Source organism: Gambusia affinis, linkage group LG21, assembly GCF_019740435.1.
Source record: "Gambusia affinis linkage group LG21, SWU_Gaff_1.0, whole genome shotgun sequence".
In the NCBI taxonomy this organism is placed as follows: Eukaryota; Metazoa; Chordata; class Actinopteri; order Cyprinodontiformes; family Poeciliidae; genus Gambusia; species Gambusia affinis.
The window spans coordinates 4,984,275-5,006,393 of NC_057888.1; the positions used below are offsets into that span (position 1 = coordinate 4,984,275).

At 39.1% G+C, this 22,119-nt stretch overlaps 3 protein-coding genes across 12 annotated transcripts in view; 1 reads left to right on the forward strand and 2 right to left on the reverse strand.

Moving 5' to 3' along the window:
- Positions 1-500: 500 nt before the first annotated feature.
- On the reverse strand, positions 501-3,269 carry otos (otospiralin). The gene is made up of 4 exons (XM_044104054.1): positions 2,334-3,269; positions 2,186-2,249; positions 1,840-1,863; positions 501-877 (listed from the first exon to the last, which is right to left on the reverse strand). The coding sequence occupies exons 1-4, from the start codon at positions 2,487-2,489 to the stop codon at positions 690-692; spliced, it is 432 nt and encodes a 143-aa protein (XP_043959989.1). The 5' UTR covers positions 2,490-3,269; the 3' UTR covers positions 501-689.
- Positions 3,270-4,351: 1,082 nt separating this feature from the next.
- Positions 4,352-8,468, forward strand: apodb (apolipoprotein Db). Its single transcript, XM_044104053.1, has 5 exons — positions 4,352-4,439; positions 5,904-6,019; positions 6,088-6,209; positions 6,989-7,074; positions 8,028-8,468. The coding sequence occupies exons 2-5, from the start codon at positions 5,909-5,911 to the stop codon at positions 8,255-8,257; spliced, it is 549 nt and encodes a 182-aa protein (XP_043959988.1). The 5' UTR covers positions 4,352-4,439; positions 5,904-5,908; the 3' UTR covers positions 8,258-8,468.
- Positions 8,469-11,275: 2,807 nt separating this feature from the next.
- LOC122823939 (rho GTPase-activating protein 21-like) overlaps positions 11,276-22,119 on the reverse strand; it is a 107,046-nt gene continuing 96,202 nt past the window's right edge. For all 10 annotated transcript variants that reach the window (XM_044104011.1, XM_044104010.1, XM_044104009.1 and 7 more), the window contains 9 exons: positions 21,933-22,091; positions 21,724-21,802; positions 21,575-21,648; positions 20,938-21,027; positions 20,721-20,846; positions 20,602-20,643; positions 19,374-19,479; positions 16,241-16,272; positions 11,276-14,313 (listed from right to left, as the gene is read on the reverse strand). In XM_044104011.1, coding sequence (XP_043959946.1) covers positions 12,835-14,313; positions 16,241-16,272; positions 19,374-19,479; positions 20,602-20,643; positions 20,721-20,846; positions 20,938-21,027; positions 21,575-21,648; positions 21,724-21,802; positions 21,933-22,091 — 2,187 coding nt within the window. In that variant the 3' untranslated portion in view covers positions 11,276-12,834. The remainder of the gene's footprint in view (positions 14,314-16,240; positions 16,273-19,373; positions 19,480-20,601; positions 20,644-20,720; positions 20,847-20,937; positions 21,028-21,574; positions 21,649-21,723; positions 21,803-21,932; positions 22,092-22,119) is intronic.

Genomic DNA, 22,119 nt, shown 5'->3' on the forward strand with positions numbered 1-22,119 from the left:
GTTGCTGCCATGTGTATCTCTTTATATATTTTTTTCACCATATGGAGATAAATGACAAGGAGTAGTAAGGTTGTTAATATTTGTTCTTGTTTAATTATCTATTTTATTGTTTTATTGATACTTTGAGATTCAAAAAACGTCAAGAATAAGTGTAAAAATATGGGGGGAAAGCTAGAGAAAGCATTATTTTAATGATGGGATCTAATTTGTTCACTTTACTTTTTATTCTTTGGTGCAATATTTGTAAAATTGATAGAAATAGATTTATTTTACATTTAGCTCTATATATTCTGCCTCTTCGCTCTGAGGATAATAACCATTTTTAAGTGCAGCTTCCTGACCCTAATTACTCTTGTTGATGAAATTTCAACAACAGAACAACATTTATTTAAGGGATTCCAACCAAGTGGCATTTTGCTTGTTGCTGGCAATCGCTGGGATACATACATATAGAAGAATGGACTCCTTAGACACTTTTACCTAGAAGCAAAATGTCTTGTTTATTTTTCACACAGTACATGGATACATTATGCAGTTATACCAAAAAAGCTTCACTGTTATCTATATTAATCGCTATGTTTCAAACTATTTAAGGCAGATATAAAGGCTCTGTATCAATATTCCCTTTTTCTTTTGCTGTTTCCATCAGAATATTTTGGTTTCGTTCTCTAAACATCTTGGCTGTCCTCTCAGTGTTCATATCCAGCGTTGGTCTCATATCCCAGGGTGTCTCCAAGGTGCTGGTGGGCGTAGAAAGCCCGAGCCATCTCGTTGATGTGGTTGTAGGCGCCAATGGACCTGAAGTATTCGACGTAGTTCCAGAAGTCTGAGGTGGAGTAAGGCCAGTAGGGAACAGCTGGCGGTTCGTCATATGGAACTGGATGGGACAGAACAGCAGCTGGCTCACAGGAAACACTCACTTTAGGTATTTATGTGCAATATGCTTACAATTTTATCAGGTTTTAATGACTTAAATCAGTTCAATTACAGACTTCGACAATAAAGGCTCGATGTATTGATGATGTATGAATAATGTGAGAAAATCTGGGTTTGCACCACAAAGAAACTAAACCAAAGGGTTTTGCGGCATCACAGCCTTCAGAAAGTTTCCTCCTGACATATTTTGGACAATTAATCACCAACACTTTGATTTGAAATTATCTTATAAAGTATAATTTTGTGATTGAGATGCTGTTAGGAAAACAGCAACAACAAAAACAAACAGATAAACCAAACAAAAGTTTTACTTCTACACTCTGAATCCATTTTTAATTAAATCAGTAAAGTTCAATAAAATGTTCAATTTCAAATAAGTTTATTTATATAGCAACCATTGCTGGTTAGGTTTCTTTAACCTTAAACCAATTAAACAAAAACAAACAGTAAAATAAGAGAAAACCTCCATAAACTTAATTTACATGATTCACAAAAAGTGCTGAGTCATGTTAGCATAAAAGGTGTCAGTTTCAGTGTAATGCATGTATATATGTATGTATTTTTATTATTTTATGAACAGATTTAATTTCCCCTTAAGATCAATAAAGTATTTTTTGAATTTGAAAATATTTAAATCTGGTCAATTGTTTGATTATTGGGGGGAAACTATTTTAAATCTGAGGTTAAATGAGAAACGTGATTATCTAAATTATGTTTTTAATGAATTATAATCTCACTTTACAGCTCTAAAAAAAAAAAATCCGGTTGCCTCTGCCAGAGGAGTAAATATGGATTATCATTGTGATTTTCTGCAGATTTGGTCCCTAAAAAATCTGCAGAAATGTAAATTTGAAGGTTGTAAGAAGATAAAGATGGAGATATTTAGTTTGAATGTAACTGTACCTCCCTCTGGGACGACTCTGGCCACTGTGAGGCGGAAAGACAGACAGAAAAAAAAGAGTTAACATACCCAAACATGCCACAGTTTTCCCTGAACAAAGAAGGGATTCAGGCTTGTAAAACTAAAAGAGGCTTCTTTCTCCAGGTTCCTCAGCAAATATTTTTCCCTTTACTGAACAAACACAGACCCATAGACCGCTCTTTCTGTTCGCAACTAAAACTCTCATCTCAGTCAAAGCACTTGCATCCAACTTGAAATAAGCAAAAATTCAGATACAAAATTATTTTCCTTTTCTTTCATCCTGAAGGTTATCAGTGGAGATTTTAACATTAAAATGAAGAAACTCACCGCAGAGATGGAAGGAAAAAATGCAGAGGAGTGCGCCGATCCATAACAGCTTCATCTTGAGCTCCTAATTAAATGGAAAGAAGTGAATTTGTTGTCTGTCTGTGGGCTAAAGAAGTGTTTAGCATAGAGAGAATGCACAGATCTTTACCTGTTCAGAGTGACGGTTTGCTGCAGTTGGTCTCCTGGTCCACTGTGGTGTGTGGGGGCCAGCAGAGGAAGAAGGAGCCTGGCTCCAGCACACACACACACACACGCACACACGCACACTGGCCAGACCCATGCCAATCACATCCCACTGTAACATTGCTTAGCTGCTGCCACGTCAAATATTTGTTTCGTTGGAAAATAAACTCCAGATAACTCAAAACCCGTGCTGGGACTTTTCCCTCAGCTCCTAATCTTCACTCTTATTTTGATTACCACCTTTAAAAAGTAACCTGGATCATATTTTCCCTAAATCCGGCGCTGTTAGATCATGATTTTTCACACCTAATCAGTAGAAGAGGCAATTCTTTTTATAAAATCCTCATGTCAAAATGTTCAGAATGTCCAACAAACATTCTTAAAACCTATTTAACACACTTAGCGTTTTGATTTTCATCATGATGTATATGAAGACTGTCCAAAAATAAATACAGCAATAATGCCAAAGCTGTTTTTCCCTGCTGTTAGATCAATGTCTGGATCAATTATGTAAAATTATTCGTATTGTTGTTATTTTTGCAGTTACATTTCTAGAAAGGTATAAGGAAGTAAAGATGGCGCCATCTTGTGGTTTTCTGCCTGAATGATTCAAAGCACGTCACCAACACACAATAATTGTTTTTGAAAAGAAAATGATCAGAAACAACTTTTGAAAGAGCATATATCTAAAGTATATATTTCCTTAGCATGGGCCCTTTGATAGCCAGGTATGAAAGGTTTTCGTTGGCTACAGCATGATCGGCAGCAAACCGTTATTTAACGCATGTTGCTGTTACGAAATTTGCTAATTTGAGCGCTTGATAATGTCAATATTTGATAATTAACAGCAAATCCCATTGACATGTATCTAAACAAAAACATATGTAGGTTTTTTTTTACATGTTCATCTTGACAGTTTTTTTATTGATTGTATTGTTAGCTAGTGTTGCTAGCTATTACTACACAAGGCTAGCTGGTTTCAAGCTAACAACTCTCAATGTCTCTATGGCAACTCTCATCAGCTGATGATAGAAACCCCCCGGATTTGTCCTGACGATCGAAATAATTAACAGCAAACAGACGTTTATGGGCATAAAAATGGCACTGATTTAATATTTTTTTTAAACAGTGTTTAATCACTATTTAAATGTAATGTTTTTAGGGTGGAATAAAAAAATTAATGCATCAAAATGCATTAATTTTCGGGACACTGTTTTGAAATTATTGTAGATTTTCTCTCATCCACATAGACAAATATATGTATACCCGCAATAATATTTATTTAAATGTCCTTTATCAAGTTGCACATACACCTCAGTTCACAGGAATTTGATATATTTTTATTCCAGTAAAAATAAAAAGTAGCCTTTCAAGAAATTACTCAAATAAGAGTCCAAAAGTATTTGGTAATACAGCAACTCAAGTATTGAATAACTGATAAAAACATCAATCATTTAATATTTAAAAATTATACCCTCAGATTAATTATTAATCAGGTGATATCATCGGACAGAACATATAAAGTTATGTGAAAATTTTGGTATTTTAAGGATCAAAACGACTGTAATTTATATAAATAACATACTATACAATAACTTATACTAAAAATAACTTACTATACAAAATCAGAAAATGAAAACATAATTTTTTTCTATAAAACTTATAAAATTTTAACAGACATACACTGCAGGTGTGTATCATCTGTGTTTGGTGAATTTTTGGTTAAAACATGTTTGTTCTTCATTCAGTGGGTAGAAAATCCAGAAATAAGAGTACAGATACTTCATAGAAACTTTACTCAAGTAAAAGTAACTGAGTAAATGTAACTAGTTACTACCCGACTCTGGTGAAGCGAGTGTGTTTGTTAACGATGGGAAGGAGCAGTACTGTCAACACTACAGAACATAAATGAGTCAAACTGTTGGTTTCCTGAGTCAGCGCTGCGTCAGGGAGGGAATGTGCGCATGACAACAATTAACCGACTGTCTCTTTAACAAGGCAGAGAGAAGCCAGTGCTGATCCAGAGAGCCGGAGAACCAGACTCACAGCTCCAGACCTACAAACCACTCAGGTAAGGAAACACTTCCTAAATATAACCTGAACCTGCAGCACACAGGACGCAAAATATTAACATATTAACAGTTTTTATTTTGTCTTGTTGGGAAGGATTAATTCCTGTTACATCAGATTATATATTTGCACTTACTCATCATAACGAGGTAATGTTTTTTATCGTTATCATTTAACATTTGTAGCCTGAAATCCCTTTAAATATGTCAGCGGATGCCACCAAAGTGTCAGATTTGTTCTTTGAGTTCTGGAAGTTGGTAAAGTGTGTACGTTGAAGAACGCCAAGCAATACTGACCACCAGCCCCTCAATGTAGCCAAATGTCATTTTCAATGTCCAAGTAGTTGGTTTTGCATAGTTTTGTCTTTTTCTTCTTTTTTTTAAATATATGCTGGATCTGTAAACAAAAACAATAACTGTGTTAATGAGACTTATGGTAACAGGGAGTATCCGCTGAAGGCGAAGCCGCTGTGCTGTCAGGTGGTCCGAACAGGAACAGCGAAGTGTCAGCTCACACGGACAGGGTTACATCACTAACTAATATGTTTTATAATAGACCTACATAATGTCAACAAAGCCGAAGGTGTATTCAACCCAAAACAACACCCTGAAACCTGAAGAACAGGTGTGGCTGCTACAATGCAGTCAAACGAGACAAGAAAACACAAAAGAACTCCCTGCAGTGTTTGTTCTCTGCTCATTCATACATAACCATGGACTTGAAGTCAACAATCATAACTCTTATCAAATCAGTGTGTTCAAATGCAAACCATGACAGGCATGCATAGAGAATAAAACCTAGACAATTCTAGACGTTTACAGGTTGGTGGCCTGTAAAGCTGCACTGCAAAAACACAAAATCAAAGTATTTTTGGTGTAATTTCTAGAGCAAATATCTTAAATGAGACCAAATTAAATTATAGGTAACTTTTCAGCAAGATATACAAGTTTGATTTAAACCAATGATTCCTTAAAATTGATGAGAAAGTACTAGTTGCATAGGCAGATTATTTCATTTATAACATGAAAAAAATGTTTCGTTATAAGTGAAAATAATCTGACAAATAATTTGAGGGAAGGAATTATTGACTTAATACAAGTTGCTATATTTTGCTGAAAAGTTATTAGTAAGTTTTATTTTATTTTAAGTGTACTAAAACGTTTGTACTAGTAATTAGACCAAAATTACTTGGTAAGATTTTGTGGTTTTGCAGTGTAATGTTAACTAAGAGCCTAATAATGGCTGTATGAATAATTCCCACAAATAATAACCTTAAAGCTGCAGTGTGTAACTTATGTAAATAAAATGTTTTTAAATATTTGTTAAAACTGTCACCATGTTGTGAAAGTTTGTTATGAAACAGATAATCTGTGAAAAGATCAATCAATGTTTTACCTCATTGATTAGCTTCTCTAAACAGGTAATAATTAAAACTTTTCCATATATTCCTGTTTGTCCCCGGCAGGAACCATGTCTGCCGTCTACCTCGTCCTCCTGCTGCTGCCTCTGGCCTCAGCTCAGACGTTTCACTGGGGTCCCTGTCCCAGTCCGGCAGTGCAGCCCGGCTTCAACGTCCAGAAGGTAAATCCTGTACAAGCATGTTGGGAGCACATATAGACACAAAGTGACCCGGTTGTTTCTGTCGCCAGTACCTGGGACGGTGGTACGAGATAGAGAGGCTTCCCAATTCCTTTGAAAAGGGGAAATGCATAGAGGCGAATTACTCCTTGAGGAAAGATGGAACCATCCGAGTCCTGAACTCACAGCTATAGTGAGTAAAATTATTGCTTCTTCATTTGGTTTGATGTTTTGTGTGAAAACTAGAATTTTTCTGGGTCCAAAATTCTGATACTTTGTCCTGCTATTCTTTCTCTGTCATTATTTTTGCTTGGTTTTCTATCAGATCTGGGAAAAATGTATAAAAAAAAACATGTAGAGCACACGGCTCCAAAGGGAACAGCGTACCATGACTTCTAATGTTGATATAACGCAATACTTACGTAATCTGCTAGAGGAAATCTCGTTAGTCCATTATGGATTTGGTGAAACGCAGAGAAACTTCAACCTTCTTTGAATCCGTATTCAAACTTTATAGCAGAAACTCAAATGTTTAATCTGACTGTATTAATATTTTTAGACCTTTCATGGTTTCTACATGATCTGAGTTTTGTTTTTCTCTGAGTTTTTTAGTTTTCACCAAATATTCAGAAAGCGTCAAAAGGTTCTACATGTCATAGTTGAACAGTTTTAGTCATAAGTCACAGTTTTTGCACATGCTTGGATTATTGTGTGAAATACAAATGGTGGACATGTGGAATTCCTGTCCCTCCATTGTCCCAGAGAAGGCGGGAGTTCCCATAGCAACCAGTGACTCAGCATTCTTTGGGATCTGTTTTTTTTGTCTAGCTTTGCTGTTTTTCTTCTTTTTAAATCTGAACTGTATGTCGGATAATTTTGCAGAAAATGTCAGGTTTAAAACCGTTGTGAATAGCTTTGTTATTGTTGGTAATAAAATGTTTGCGTTAGCGACTCTGTCTTTCTATGTTTCAGTAAAGATAAAGTGAGCATAGCAGAAGGGACAGCTGTGGTTCCCGATACGAGGGAAATGGCCAAACTTGGAGTCAGCTTCTCATACTGTAAGTGTGTTTAATAAAGAGCATCAAGAGCCTGACAGCAACGAATGAAGAGATGGATGGATGGATGTGCTTGAGTGCAACAATGAACAAAAGCTCAGAAGTTTCCCATTTTAAATACAGGTTTTGTACACACATAAGTGGGTCTTCATAAAAACAAATATCTCAAATAGTGGAATCGGTTTAAGAAGAGTGTTTATTCACACAAACCTGCTGAATTTCAACACTGAATGTTGTTTTAAACATGCAAAAACCACAGGGGGCAGTGTAGCGCAAAGCTAAAACTAATCACAGTCCTTCAAAACAACCATGACTTCCTGTTAGGAATTAAATATGGGCCAGGAGAGGTTGGACTAGATTTAAACACTGTGTTAATACATAAGGTTAATAAAAGAAAAGACATGCCAATTGGGATTCATGCGAATCAAGAAGTGAACATTGAATTTATCAGCGGTTTACCATATTTCCGCTCTTGGGGGTTCAGCCAATCGGTGCCAAGGAAAATTCTGGCTGAGAAATACATCTCAGCCAGAAACAACCAATCACACACCCAATCACAGCTTGGAGGAGAGTCTTAGCGCTGTCAATCACTCTTGTGCTCATCCCTTGCTCTCTACTACGCTACAGGATTGCTGTTCACCCCAACACAGCCTGCCAGGGATGCTAAGGCTAGTTATAAACGGCTCTCCACCATTAGTACGTTGAGCTTGATGTACAGAAAGTTGATTGGCAGCGCTAAGACCCGCCTGCTGGCTCTGATTGGTTGTTTCTGACAGCAACAGTAGCTCAGGGAGGTTCTTGATCTTTTCATAGATGATCAAAAACATTGTGACGGTAAAAAAATATATTTTGGTAAAAGTTACCAAAGTACCCGGATACCCCAGTGGTTCACATCTGATGTTACCTTGACCTCCTGAATCAGCAAATAAACTAACTTGTATGGCGTTTGCTCACAGTCACTCCCTACAGCCCGTACTGGGTCCTCACCACCGACTACACCAGCCTGGCGGTGGTGTTCTCCTGCACGGACATCCTCCGCCTGTTCCGATTTGAGTACGCCTGGATCCTGTCGCGGTCACGCTTCCCGCCACCGCTGACGGTTCACTACGCCAAAGAGCTGCTGGTCAGAGAAGGAATCGACATTTCCAGGATGAAGGCCACCGACCAGAACTGCAAGGACAACTAGGAGACTGCTTCGCCTAATATTTTAAGATTTCCGTGTTTAATTATACATAGTTATTGTAATATTTCTAAGCACAACAAACTTTATATGGTTTGATTTTCTTTTAAAAGGTCGCTGATTAGAGATGGAAATATTAACTGAAGGGTTGTTTTTTACTGTACTACCACAGTGTAAGTCACATATTCTGTAATGATTAATAAACAATGAATAACTGTTTGTTTGTCTATTCTTATTCTAGAGAGTCTATGAACTGTAAAAACTAATTCATTGGGTTTTTCTGACATGTTTTTTAATAAACTGATCAAGATTTTCTCATTGGATATCAACAATATCACTATGTTCTATTGTAGATTTTTATGAATCATTGTTAGATCTATCTATTTATATATATATTTATATATATATTTATATATAGAGATCTACATAGATCTATCTCTATCCATATATATAGATAGATCTATCTATATAGATAGATAGATAAATCTATTTATATATATACATATATATAATATATATCTATAGATAGATAGATAGATAGATTGATAGATATAATATATATACATATATTTAGTCATAAAAATATCTATAAATATATACATATATAAATAGATATATCTATCTATATATATATATAGATAGATAGATAGGTATAGATCTATGATATCTATATACATATAGTATTGATATTATAAAAGGGCCAATTTGCATCCACTATAAAGCACACTAAATCTTTTTAGCTTGTGGCAGGAAGCCGGAGCACCCGGAGAGAAACCTGCAAACTATTTAATTTATTTAAACTTTAAATTTATTTAAAAGTTGCCAATGCTTCCATTTAAAGTCCCATTTAAAGTATAGAATTACGAAAACTGAACAAAGCAATGGCAAGACAGAAAAGTGTGGAATTACCAGCCCAGTAAGACACAAGACAAGGAAATAACACCAAGAACAACTAAACAACAACAATAACACTGGCATAAAATCCTCCCAGAAAGTTTCTTCTTCTACTCTGTTGTAAATTTCTGGACCCCAATCTTCTGTCTGACTCTCACTCATTTCTCCTTCCTCAAAATGGCTGCTTGTTGTATCTTCTGCGCTATTCTCTTCTTCAACATTTAGAGGTTCTGGTTCCTCTCCAGAACTGTCTTCATTTTGGAGAGGAGGGCCAGGAGAAACCGTCACACTGGTTGTGTTCAGGTGGTCATTATCGGGTCTCTCTGCATTCGTTCTCTTCTCGTAAACATACAGGAATCCCCTTTCATACATGTCCTCTCTGCAGGGTTTACCAGGAGGGAGGACATATTCATTGACCACCTTTACAGTCTGTTGTCCCTGAATCAAGTAGCTATAGAAGTGAGCTGACTCAGCATTACCACATATAACGGACTACAGACGGTACAACTCGGTTCCACTTTCTCCTGGAACCTCCATAACTGGATTGGGAATCACTGGGGTAGTTTTGACTTTGGGAAACGTGAACGAACCATCATTAGCTGGGGTTTCACTGTTGTTCCTGTCTGTTAAACCTGCTTCCCCGTCCGGGGTGCAGTTCACGTCAGGATCAACAAAAACCCTTCGCCTTAACAATGAGTTCACAGACAGATCAAGCACTCTGTTCTCATTGCAAACTGTTCGTCCCTCTGAAACAAATTCCTCGTCCGAGGAACTTTTCAAGTCTGAGATGCTGGAAAATGTGCCGTCCAGTGATTTCATCTCTGACAAAGCAAGAGATGAAATCGACAAAATCAGAGGTTTCTCTGTGAGTTCAGTCCCAGAAAAAACTTTCCCAGCCGGGTCAGTTTTTTCTTTGGGAACAATGGGCAAATCGTTCCCAAAGACTGAACTCACATCCTGAGTAGCGTCGAGAGACGATGTCTTGGTCAAATCCATAGCAGAGGCTTCACAGTCAACTTTCTGGCTTACAGAGCAAACTAACCCGGCCGGGTCAGTTTGCTCTTGGGGAACCGTTGAAAGTTGCTTCCCAAAGCCAGTGCTCTCATCCTCAGTACTGCCTTGTGAAATCTCTGTCAAATCAATGTCAGCATCTTTGAAGACAACTGGTTCCTCTTCAAGGCAAACTTTCCCAGCCGGGTCAGTTTGCTCTTTGGGAACCGTTGAAGGTTTGTTCCCAAAGGAAGTGCTCTCGTCCTGAGAGACACTCTGGTCCAAGTCATTTCCAGGAAGGTAATGATCAAAGAGTTTCTTCATACCTGTTGTGACCAGGTAACCAAGTCCCCATCCAACTGGAAAAATTAAAGGGTAAGGCATCTCTGAAGTACTAAAAATCCTTGTCCGGCACGAAGCTGCTTTTCACAGAACTGTTAACAAAATGACTCATTTTAAACTGTCTTGAATATAAATCATAGAAAACTGGCGTGAGACAATAAAAGGCTTTCTATGACGGTTTAACGGTTCGCTACTTACGTTAAGCTGCTAGCTTACAGCTAATAGCGCCGTTCCAGAGAAGACTTTTACATCTCTTCCGGTGCTTCAGAAACTCATTGATATATCAAAGGTAATATATATCGATGGTCAGACTATAAGGTTCGCTTTTCACTTCGACAAAAAACAAACAAACAAAAAATAATAATAAATGCTTGTCCATTTCTCTTAAAATTTGAAGCATCAATCTTTCCCGCGGTCGCCACGGTTGTCTGTCCGTTTATCATCTCACTTGTCTTATTCTCCGACATTTTATTAATAGCCTACTAGGGTGACCAAACGTCCGTATTTCCCGGGACATGTCCGTATTTCACGTCCTGTCCCGGGCGTCCCGGGATATTTTTAGAAAGTGAGGAAATGTCTTGTTTTTTGCCCCCCGGTCCAACGTGTCGTGGTTTTTGATTTTTATTTGTAAAACTGTGTGACGGACCGGTCAAAACGGTACTGAGGTTCATGATAATGGAGGACAATATTAAGACAGTTACACAAACAAATCGAAAACCAACACTTCCAAACTCTAGAAATTATGTTAATGTGCAAGAAGACAAATTAAGCAACAAAAATATGCAAGAAGACAGAATATATACTTAAGATTTTTATTTATTTCCAGTGTTTGTTGGGACGAGGGGGCACTGAACCCATGCTTTGCTGCAGCAAACATTCGTATCATACAGGTTTAAAACCCAGTTTATATATTTTTTCCCAGTTAAAGGCTCTGGTGCCTTTTACTGCACTTTAAAAACACAAGCGGGACAAGAAAACAAAACGTCGTTGTAAATTTGACTGAAAACTGGATTTCTGGTTTAAAACAGTCCTGTGAACAACTTTATAAAAACGACTTTTAAAAAGAAAACAGAGAAGGCACTTTTCTTTTTGAGATAAAAACAACTTGCACTAGTAAAAACAAACTGTTTTTGGAAATAAAAACTAATGTACCAAAGAATTACATACGATAGCGTCAGCATTTCATCATTACCGTTTCGTAGCCCGCTTTTTTTAGGGATAAAACTATAACCATCCTCCAGTTGCCCCAGCTAATATCTGGCTGATGTTTATGTGCTGCGGAAATGAAACTTCCCGCAGGACGCAGCTCAGAAAGCAGCCGTCGGTACTCCTACGTACTTCAAGTACAAACAGAACAAAAACAGACAGTATTGTCACAAGCGTCTAGCATTGGCCCAGAAAGAGAGATGCTAGGGCTGGGCGAGATGGCGCAAAAATAAAATTAGTTTTTTAATATACATATATATGTACCAGGTCCGATATCAACCAATTTTGTTTCCTTCTGTGAGTTGCATGACAGTTTTAGGGGTAGGCTATAATGTTTTTTATTTAATTATGAGAAAAAAGTCATAATATCAGCAGAATAAAGGTGCAATTTTCTGTATTAATAGTCCTTTAAAAAATCTTTTCAATTATCATCATCTGACGTAACAGTTTGTGTAATACTTAAAAAAAATCAATTGCAAGATTGTTTCAAAGTCCTGCTACTCAATAATTTTGTGCTGTTAAAAAGAGATTTCATTATTTGTTAAATTCACATCATTACTCATTTTTTTCAATTTTAATAAAATTGCTACTTTATTTTTCTAATATTACTTTATCTAGACAATATTTCAACTTTGTTGTGGCACAACTTTTATTTGATAATTTTTAAAAATCGTAGCTTTACCCTGACATTTAATCATGAAGGTGACCTAAATTCAAAAGTCCAAATAAATAGAAGCTGCAAAAACAAGATGGCGGCTTTGGGCGTGCTGACGTCACTATAATTTATGGAAACCCCAGGAGTGTATTGGTGGGAAAAAAAATCCCCATTTTCCAACAATTAAATCTTCAAAAACCATAAAAGGACGAGTCGCCCAGCCCCAGGTGATACATTCTTCATACATGAGGAAGAACTGAACCATGTGACGAAGGAAAGACTCTTGGATCAGTTCTGCTGGAGAAAGTTCACGATTCCTTTCCGACTCGGTTCCAGTATGGCAGAAAACTTCATCATCTTTATTAGTTTAGTAACAATCATCAGAGCTTATACACAGTATGTACATTAGATACAGAAAGAATATTTTAGTATAAAAATATTGTGCTAAAATACACACATTTACGCCTGAACACACACTCTGGTCAGGTTTGTCCATCTACAGGTACTGGTAAAACCGTGAGCGGGTCACTTGCGCTCCGGACAGTTTGTGTGGGTGAGCGTCTGATGTCGGCGCGGTTTTATTTGTGTCCCGCATCCCGCCACCGTTAACCTGTTCCGCGGTCACCGGTGGAGGTTTTTCAGGAGGTTCGGGATGATCGTCCTCCGGCTCCGCTTTGGGCGCTACCTCTGCGCTTGGTTCGGACCCGCGGAGCCGCTCGTGGGTAATCCAGTCCCGGAAGGAAAGGTCCTGAGAGGAGCACTTGGGTTTGAGACGGTCCAGCGCCGAGAGGTCGGCCGTCTGGTCGACGCCACCCTGCTCCCGCCAGTCGTTAATGACCGCCAGGTTCGCGAAGTCTCTCTGCCCGCCCATTGTGTGCCTCCGCCGGATGTTCTTCTTCTTGCTCCGAGCGTCGGGTGTCTGACTCTTAGTGGTGAACATGTCGTCAGCGGATGATCGGATCCTGAACCTCAGCCGCCCTGTGATTTTCAGGTGCCAGGCTGGTTCGGGCCGCTCCGACTCGCTGCGTGAAGAAGAGCTGATGCTGCTCGACGACCGGCCTTTTTTCATCACCTCCAAGACTCGAGACAACCGGCTGGAAGACTCTGCTCTACCCTCCGTCCCCGCCGCGCCCTCCGCCGACGAGTCGCTGTCGGTTTTATGCCGCAGCGACCACCGTCTGGACAGAGTGTCGCACTCAATCATGCGCTGCGTGGGGAAAAGGCGGCGCGCTTCCTGTTTCTGCGCGCCGGCGATGGGTTTCTCCTGACTCTGCGTGGGGCGAGGCGTGGACTGGCCGCTGCCGCCTCCCGGCGCGAACACCGGGAACTCGCCTTCGCTGTCCGTCTCCATGGGTCGGCCCTCGCTGATGAGCTCGCTGCGCTCGTCGTCGGCCTCCTCCCCGCCCTGCAGCTCCGGGCTCAGCACGCCAGACTCGGCGCCGGTCAGGAAGGTGATGGAGGAGGTGGTGGAGTAGTCGGAGGTAATGGAGCTCACCTCGGCTCCGGCCGACGCCGGCAGGTCCAGGAAGGCTCCACCGGTCCACTTTTTGGGCCTTGATCTGGGGACAGATGCCCCGGAGCTCATGGTGCCGAGGTCAGAGGTGTTTTCCTCCAGCTGGGACAGTGGATCCGATAGGGAAATCTTCCTTTGCGCCGCCGTTTGATCGCTGATGATTGGCGACGGCGAGGCCCGTCGGGGTGGAGTCTTCTCTTTCTGGAATAAGGAGTTTCTGTGGATGGTTCTGCCGTTCTCCTTTCTCTCCTCGGCTCTCAGTTTGTCGCCCTGCAGCGGGTGGTGGTTCGGCCTTTGCCCCGAAGGAACCTCCTTTCTGGGGAAGACCGAGTCCAGATCGTCATCAGAGCTGCTAGGCTGCGGCTTCTCCCTTGACCTCCCTCTTTTGCGGCTGGCGGCAGCAAAGATGGAGGAGACCAGGAGGTCTCGGCTGCACTGGTCCTTCCCAGAACCCCAGGAACCCTGCAGTGAAAAACAGAGATCGGGCAGAGAAGAGGAGAAAAATACAAAGATGAAAAAAGTTAAACTTTGAAAAGACAGAGAAAAAATCCCTCAATCCTTAAATCAGTACTCCACCTGCTCCAGAGATGCGCCGATCAGAGAGAGAAAGAGCAACATTAGCGGCATCGTAGCAGGATGCACATTGTTACTGTCGCCATGCAGCTTTACAGCAGATAAAGCAGAAGCTGCACAAGCACTGGCATGAAGCTGAGCAGGAGCAGCAAAATGAAACAGCAGCGCCTCCTTTTAAACTCCACTGATGACTCAAATGCAGCTCACTGTAGCTTATAATGTGGCAAGAATCCAGCCGTGTGCTTTAATTTTATTTTATCAAATCAGTTTTTAGCTGTATTCTACTAAAGTTTAGATACAGTTTAGTTTTTGTGTTTTTACACAAAATCAACAGTGAGTGACTTTATTGCAAATGTTTTGCAAAATGTTCAAAAACATTGAATTAAAGTGATTCCAACTCAGACCTGCAGATGGCAGTATTTCTTCCTTCTACTGCACTGCTGCCTCATCCTCGATCAATGTCAAGTTAATCAATATAATGAGTATCAGAGTTCAAAAATAAACATAAATATTGTTACATTTCTTGGAAATATTTTTAAAACATCAACATTTTTTTATTTTATTTCGATTGCAAAATAATTACAAACCCCCTCCTCAATTATTTTGGTGTGTAATAGATAAATATTTCTGTTACACACTGTACACCTGTCTAGTCAGAGGAAAAAATACAAATTAACAATAAATCCTCCAATTTAAATAAAATCGTTTAACATATAAAATAAGAGCCAAACTTTATTAAAAATACACAGAACGATAAATTATTCATTAACAATCCAATATAAAATAATCTAAAAAATATTCTTGCTACATTTTCTGGATTTTAGTAAATAGAAATAATTTCGGTTACTCTAATGTTAAACAAGAAAAGTTTGATTTGATTTTATGTCAGACAGCGAGAATTTTTTTTCTTTTTATTAGCTGTATGAAAATATCTGGTTTAAACTGTAAATAATGTTTTCTAAGTTTAGGCTTTTAATTCAACGTAAGATTTTACCTTCTTACAAAACTGTGCAGTTTAAAAATCAAGCTCTTCCAAGGACTTTATACAGAAATCAAGCACCTTCCAAACCTTGAAAACACCTACATGAAAAGCATTTTCATGGTTTTCAAGCACTCGAACGAATCCTGTTTCTTCCACTTTCTCCCCACTATGAATATAGATAACAATATCGTCTGCAAACATGATGATACTCCAACAGGAAGCCCAGCGTCTTCCTGTGTATCATGAATAAGAAGGAGCGTGAAGATCCCGCACACCTCACCACTGTCTCACTGCACCACACTCAGAAATCTGAAGCCATGTTTCTTGGAATTAAGAAGTCGAAAATGGAAATAAACACTTTTGCGGATTTAAAAAGGAGGAGAAATATGCAATGAATAAATTAGGATTGTTAAATAAAAAGCAGTGTTATGTTTCTGTAAATTTTATTGCATCAACTGGGTCAGGAACAGCGGATATCTCCTCTTATGTAATAATGTATACTGTTTATTGTCCCTGTTTTAGATAAAATAAATCGTATTAACAGTGTACTTTATATTCTTATTTATGATGTTTCAGTCCTCGATATTACTAATTAGGAATCCCTCACTTATCAGAGGCAGATTTATTTCTTTAATTTAACTTTTAACTAAATTTTTGTGGCATAACAACAGAAACTTGCTCTTGTTATTCAGTGAAAAAGTGACACTTGATGCTTTTTATTCAGATCAAATAAGGATTTTTTTAAAAGCAGAGCCAGCAACTCCAACTTCAAAGCGATTTTCATGCGATTTTCTTCCTGTAATCCTAAACTACCAGCGACCTGGACAGACTCACCTTTGATTTAGCTGAGTCACTAGTTGGTGAATCTGTTGGGGGGAATAAGAGCAAAATGACACATTAGAAGATTTTACATGAGAATAAATAACACAAAAGAGGAGGTGCAACACTGGGGAATGAATTAAGAAGAAATAAAATGTTGTGTTGATGAGTGAGAGCATGGAAACGATGAGGTGAGAGAAGATTAGACGAGACCAGTGAGCAGACAAGAGGCCATGCAAGCAGACAAACAGGTGAGCTCCATGTTACACCTGGACGGGACGCTCTTAATGACACACCTGAACAAGAAAACGATGACGAGAGAAACATTAGTAGTGAACAGCAGCAGATAATGTGCCATGCAAAGAGGATGATGACAGTTAGAGGAAAGGACACTGATCTTTTTTGGCTGAACTTTAATAATAATTATTGTTGTGTTGGTGTAGAAAAATGAAACAGTAGATGGTTTCTAATAAGAAGTCATATTAAAGGTGACCTGCTATGCTTCCTTGAACAGGTCAGGATCAGTCTATAGGCTATATAAAACCTTTTCATTACATTTTTTGCTCAAAATCTGAGTTAGATTATGAGATTTTAATCTGGTCAGTTCTGCTTATTTTGAGCTGCTTTAGGGCGTCTTGTCACTTATAAGCTGCTGGCCACGCCCCCCAACTCAACATTTACACTCACACAGGAAAATGGCTGCAAACAGATGTGCAATTATACAACCTTACATCTTTGAAAAGTAGAAGTGGAGCCTCCTGCACAACCAACAAGAATGCAGAAAGTGGTTTTTGAATAGTATGTCAACTGGTCTTTTCCAGCAGCCATTATACCAGTGCTTCTCAATTCCAGTCCTCAGGCCCCCCTGCTCTGCATGTTTTAGATGTGCCCCTATTTCAGAGCAGCTGATCCAAATGATTGCATTACCTGTTCTGCAGGCATCAAGTACTACAGAAGCCTGTTAATCACTCATAGATTCAATCCAGGTGAGTAGCAGCAGGAAAAACAGAAAACATGTAGGGCAGGGGGGCCTGAGGACTGGAATTGAGAAGCACTGTGTTATATAGTGCTTCCATTGGTAAAACTAGCTGACCAAACGTGCTGGAGCTCTGCTCGGGTTGCTATGTAACGGCGTAATGAAGCTGAACAATCAGGAGGTTTTTGAAATGGCTAATTTTCCAGACACCAAAAGACATTAATTTGCTGTACAGATGGGTGTGTCTTTAAAAAGCTTGGGCTGTTTACAGAAACAGTAGAAACCCAAATGCAAGTACAAAAAGTACATAATTTTGCAAAATAGGTCTCATTTATGCATATTTAAATATATTTGGTGTTTTAAGTATTAAAATAGGCAATTATAAGTGGAGGCCTCAGAGTTAAACTATTTCATCTGATGGTAGTAAATTTACACATCTTTCAGATTTGTCGTGCAACAGGCCAACTAGTGAATAGAAGTTGTGCTACTGTGAAATTGTGGTACTGCAATGAAAGAGGATGCAGTTTTTATGTTTGTTTACAGACATTTGCCAGTAAAACTTTACAGGATGTAATGTTTGAACAGTGACTGACCTGCTAACAGAGCAGCCGATTCAGTGCGACACAGTTTTGAGGTGAGATGAAACGAGAGACAAATACGACAAAGATGGCGACTGAAATCAAAGAAAAAGTGACAGGGGGTCACAGAGGGGCTAGCTATGAGAAGAGAGGACGCTACATGAGAGAGATGAGTGTGGGTGAGGGAACCTATGTTCAGTGATTACCTCATAATAATCATTTCCAGCTTTAAAATTTGTGTTTCGTAGCCGAGCCCCCCTCCGCTCCCCTTACATACAGTACAGATGAGGGTAAATATGTGCAGGTAGGAACCATACCATGCTATCTCTCCTGCAGGCCAGCTTGTAAAACAGTGAGGAGAGACAGCGGAGAGCCTTTCAGACAGCAGCACTGGCCTGCGTTAGGTAAACTCTGACAGAAAACCCGCAACACCGGGGACTGTACCGTGTCGCCGCTCTGCTTCCCCCCCAGGGTTTCTGTTGCTTTATCTCTTTTTTTAAAAGCTTCGCCTCATCTTTCTGGGGTTTAAAACACCTGCGGGTTCCTGCAGACTAGGCAGCTACAGTGCCGGCAACAATCCTCCTCCTTCCTACAGTTCCAGCTGTTCATTACAGAGTCCATCAGAGACATCACGGCGTGATAGACTCCGCCCACTTGGCCTGTGTCAAGATCAGTATGTGTGAATGCTGGGAAAGCCGTTAGGACACCCGACAGAGCCTCACTAGAGACAGAGGGATCAGAGGTCGCCTTTTACTGTAAAAACATCTGCACTGATGTGGAAAGAACATGCCGAGTTAGTGCAACAGTAGGCAGGGGGACCAGGGGAGGGGAGCACAGCCCAGGTCAACATCGCATCATTTATCCTTTTACTTTACCAACAACATCAGAGCCCTGCAGGAATTATCTACACACCTTGAACTTTGTCATATGTTGCGTTTTATAGAGGTTGTATGTGGTAGATCAACACAAAGTAGCACATTGTTCAACCGTTTTAATTTTCAACACAACTAGGAACTTGAACTACTTGGACGATATGACTGAAAATATCAAGATAGAAGCGTTTCATATCAGTCGCTACCAATAGTTATTGATTTTTCTTTTGTTTTAAATATCTGAAATACTGAAAACGGGAAAACATGGAGTGAAAACATTTCCTGTTTTCACTCCATTTTGTTTTTTATTTTCAAGCAGTTATGAGGCAGAGTGGCAAAACCTTAAACTAAAATCAAAGTTACAACTGAATTTATTCTACAGTAACTATGAAGAATCATGTTGATGTAACAAAAAACATTTAATAATTTTTTTTCTCAACTTTAGCCCTAATAACTACTTTGTGTTGCTCTATCACATAAAATCCCAATAATATGGATAAAGAAACGTTCAAGGAGTATAAATAATTTTGCAAAGTGCATCAAGAAAATCCAGCAAAACAGGAAACACAGCAATTTGTTTGCATCCGTTTTAGAGATGCAGATAAATCGCAGAAGCCAAAGAAGCAAAGGGAGAAGCTCCACTGTCATCAATATCGATTTAAACAGAAACGCTTTGGGCCGGGACAGAGAACGGCTCGCCCGCGGCGGAGGAAACGCGTTACCTGATACGTCGCCCTGCGACGTGCCGGTGCGGCCGATGTTGGTGAGCAGGTGGTCGATGTTGGGGACGGGCTGAGACTCGATGGCGCTCTCTTCGTGGGAAACAGTCTGAAAGAGCAGAGCGAAGTTTGACTACAGTTGGAAACAAAATGAAAAACTACGACATATTTATAAAACAGCTGAAACACTGACTTCCTTTAAATCTCAACTAAAAACCCACTTGTTTAGAGTTGTATTTGAAACGTAATCAATTACAGATTTCATGATGGCACTTGACTTAATGTCATGTTTTGGTTGTTGATTCTATGTTGCATTGTGTTTCTGTATTTGTTTTGATGTAAAGCACTTTGAAATGTCTTGCTGATGAAATGTGATATACAAATAAAATTTGATTGATTTTTCAAACACCGAAAAACGATTTTTAGACAACGTAAAGAACAAAATGCTACGTTTCACATATCAAGACAACATGTTAATATCAAATTAATCTTTTTTAAAATGGATTTCATAATATATCACTTTTCTTCTTATCAAATGTAAGAATATTACATAATATTATTATTACTGAATCTGATCTCCTACTGTATGAAATTAATAAAGTATTAAAAAATTTTTTTATGGAATTGAATATACTTTATTGATCCACAAGGGGAAATTATTTATTTGTTGACAAGCTACTCTATCTGAGGTGTTAAATATTAATAATACAAATATAACAATAAGAGATAAAGTTTATAAAATATATATTTACCCAAGAGTGATGCTAGTAATTCAATATGACTGAATATAAACGAACAAACAAACAAATAAATAATGATGAGAATAAATTTTTATAATAATGAGGAAATAAAGTTGTAATAATATGAGAAAAAAGTAACAAAAAAACTAAGCAAAAACGTTTTTTTCCCTTGATTTTACTTTTTTTTAAATAAAATATTTAAATAAAAGAAAAAAGCTATAATATTACAAGAATAAAGCCATAATAATAAAAGGATAAAACTGGAATGAGAATAAAAAATCTTAATAAAACAAGACTAGTCCAGAATAAAGTTGTAATAAGATAATAAAGACTCAATAAAACAATAATAAAGTCACAATGATACGAGAACAAAGTAGTCATTTTATAATACATGAAAAAAAATCTAAAATTTAAATGAGGAATGTTGAGTTTTACTCTTGTATCAGTTTTACAAATGAAACAACTTCATGTTTTAACTCAATGTTTCTCACCACTGGCTCTCCGTTCCCATCGTCAGTGAAAAACCAGCCATACTGAAAGGAGACAAGACGTTATAAAAGCTGAACTTCCCGTTTTTAATGTTTAGAAGGACGAAGGATGAGAGGCTCACGTTCTGAATGAGCGTCTCCACTATTTTGTACTGGTCGGGCATGTGGGTCACCATGTGGGTCATGTTGTCGTCGGTGGTGCGCACCAGAGTGGGGCCGAACACAATGGCCAGGTTCCTCGGCTCCATCTGACAGGAAACGGAAACCAGAGGCGTGTTTTAGAGTCTATACTACGTCTAAAGCTAAATTAAAAAGGTTTAAACGTTATGAGGTGGTAACCTTGTTCTTCTCTGAGTTCTCAGCTACAGTTTTCAGATGAGCTGAGAGGAACTTCAGCGTCTCGTAGTGATGATCTGGAAGCTCATGAAGCTGCAGAAAATATACAAAATATGCAAATATGAAATACTTTCTAGATTTCCAAAGGATGGATGGATGGTTGGATGGATGGATGGTTAATTGGTTGGATGGATGTATGGAATGATAAATGGACCGATGGACAGATGGATGGACAGAAGGAAGTATGGTTAGTTGGTTGGTTGGATGGTTAGTTGGTTGGTTGGATGGTTAGTTGGTTGGTTGGATGGTTAGTTGGTTGGATGGATTGATAAATGGACCAATGGATAGACAGAAGGAAAGATGGTTAGTTGGTTGGATGGATTGATAAATGGACCGATGGATAGATGGATGGACAGACGGAAGGATGGTTAGTTGTTTGTTTGTTTGGTTGGATGGATGGATGGATGGATTGATAAATGGACAGATGGTTTAGATGGATTGATGGCTAGTTGGATGAAACTTGACCCAGTTTGACCGGTTCTGGCAGGCCCAGAGTTCTACAGTGCAACTTTTACATCCCAATAGAAACCTGAAAACCTCGTTCTTGTATTTTGAGGTGAATTTCATCAGTCTTACTCACCAGCCTCTTGAGCACCTTCAGTCTCTCCACTGGATCCTCTATCCTGTTGGCTTCAATAAAGTCTGCGTACCCATCTGCAGGGAGAAGAGCGTTTGTTAAAACTGCAGTTCACCACTTCGGCCACCAGGTGGGGCACAGAACCAGCTCACCGTTGGTGAACAGGGGCTCGGGAAGCTTTCGAAAGAAGGACTTCAGTAAGCTGCTGATCACATTGAGGTCCCTCCATTTCTGCAAGAGAAACGATCCAAAAATATTGATTTCTTTATCCTGAGGATCAATAATTGGCAGGTGTTACCCTGACCTAACGAGGACGGAGCCCTGCAGGCATTTAGGATTCAGATCGATGAAGGACACTTACATCATCCTGGATATCGATGTCGCCCATGCCCTTGTTATTGAGCTCCTCCTGCATGTTGGAGATGGCAGCATTATTCCCGGGGACCCTGTAGATGCCCGTGTACTCCAGCCCTCTCTCCTCCACCAGCTTACAGCAAACCTCCACGATCAGAGGCACAAACTAGAGGGCAGAGAGAAAAACACTTGAA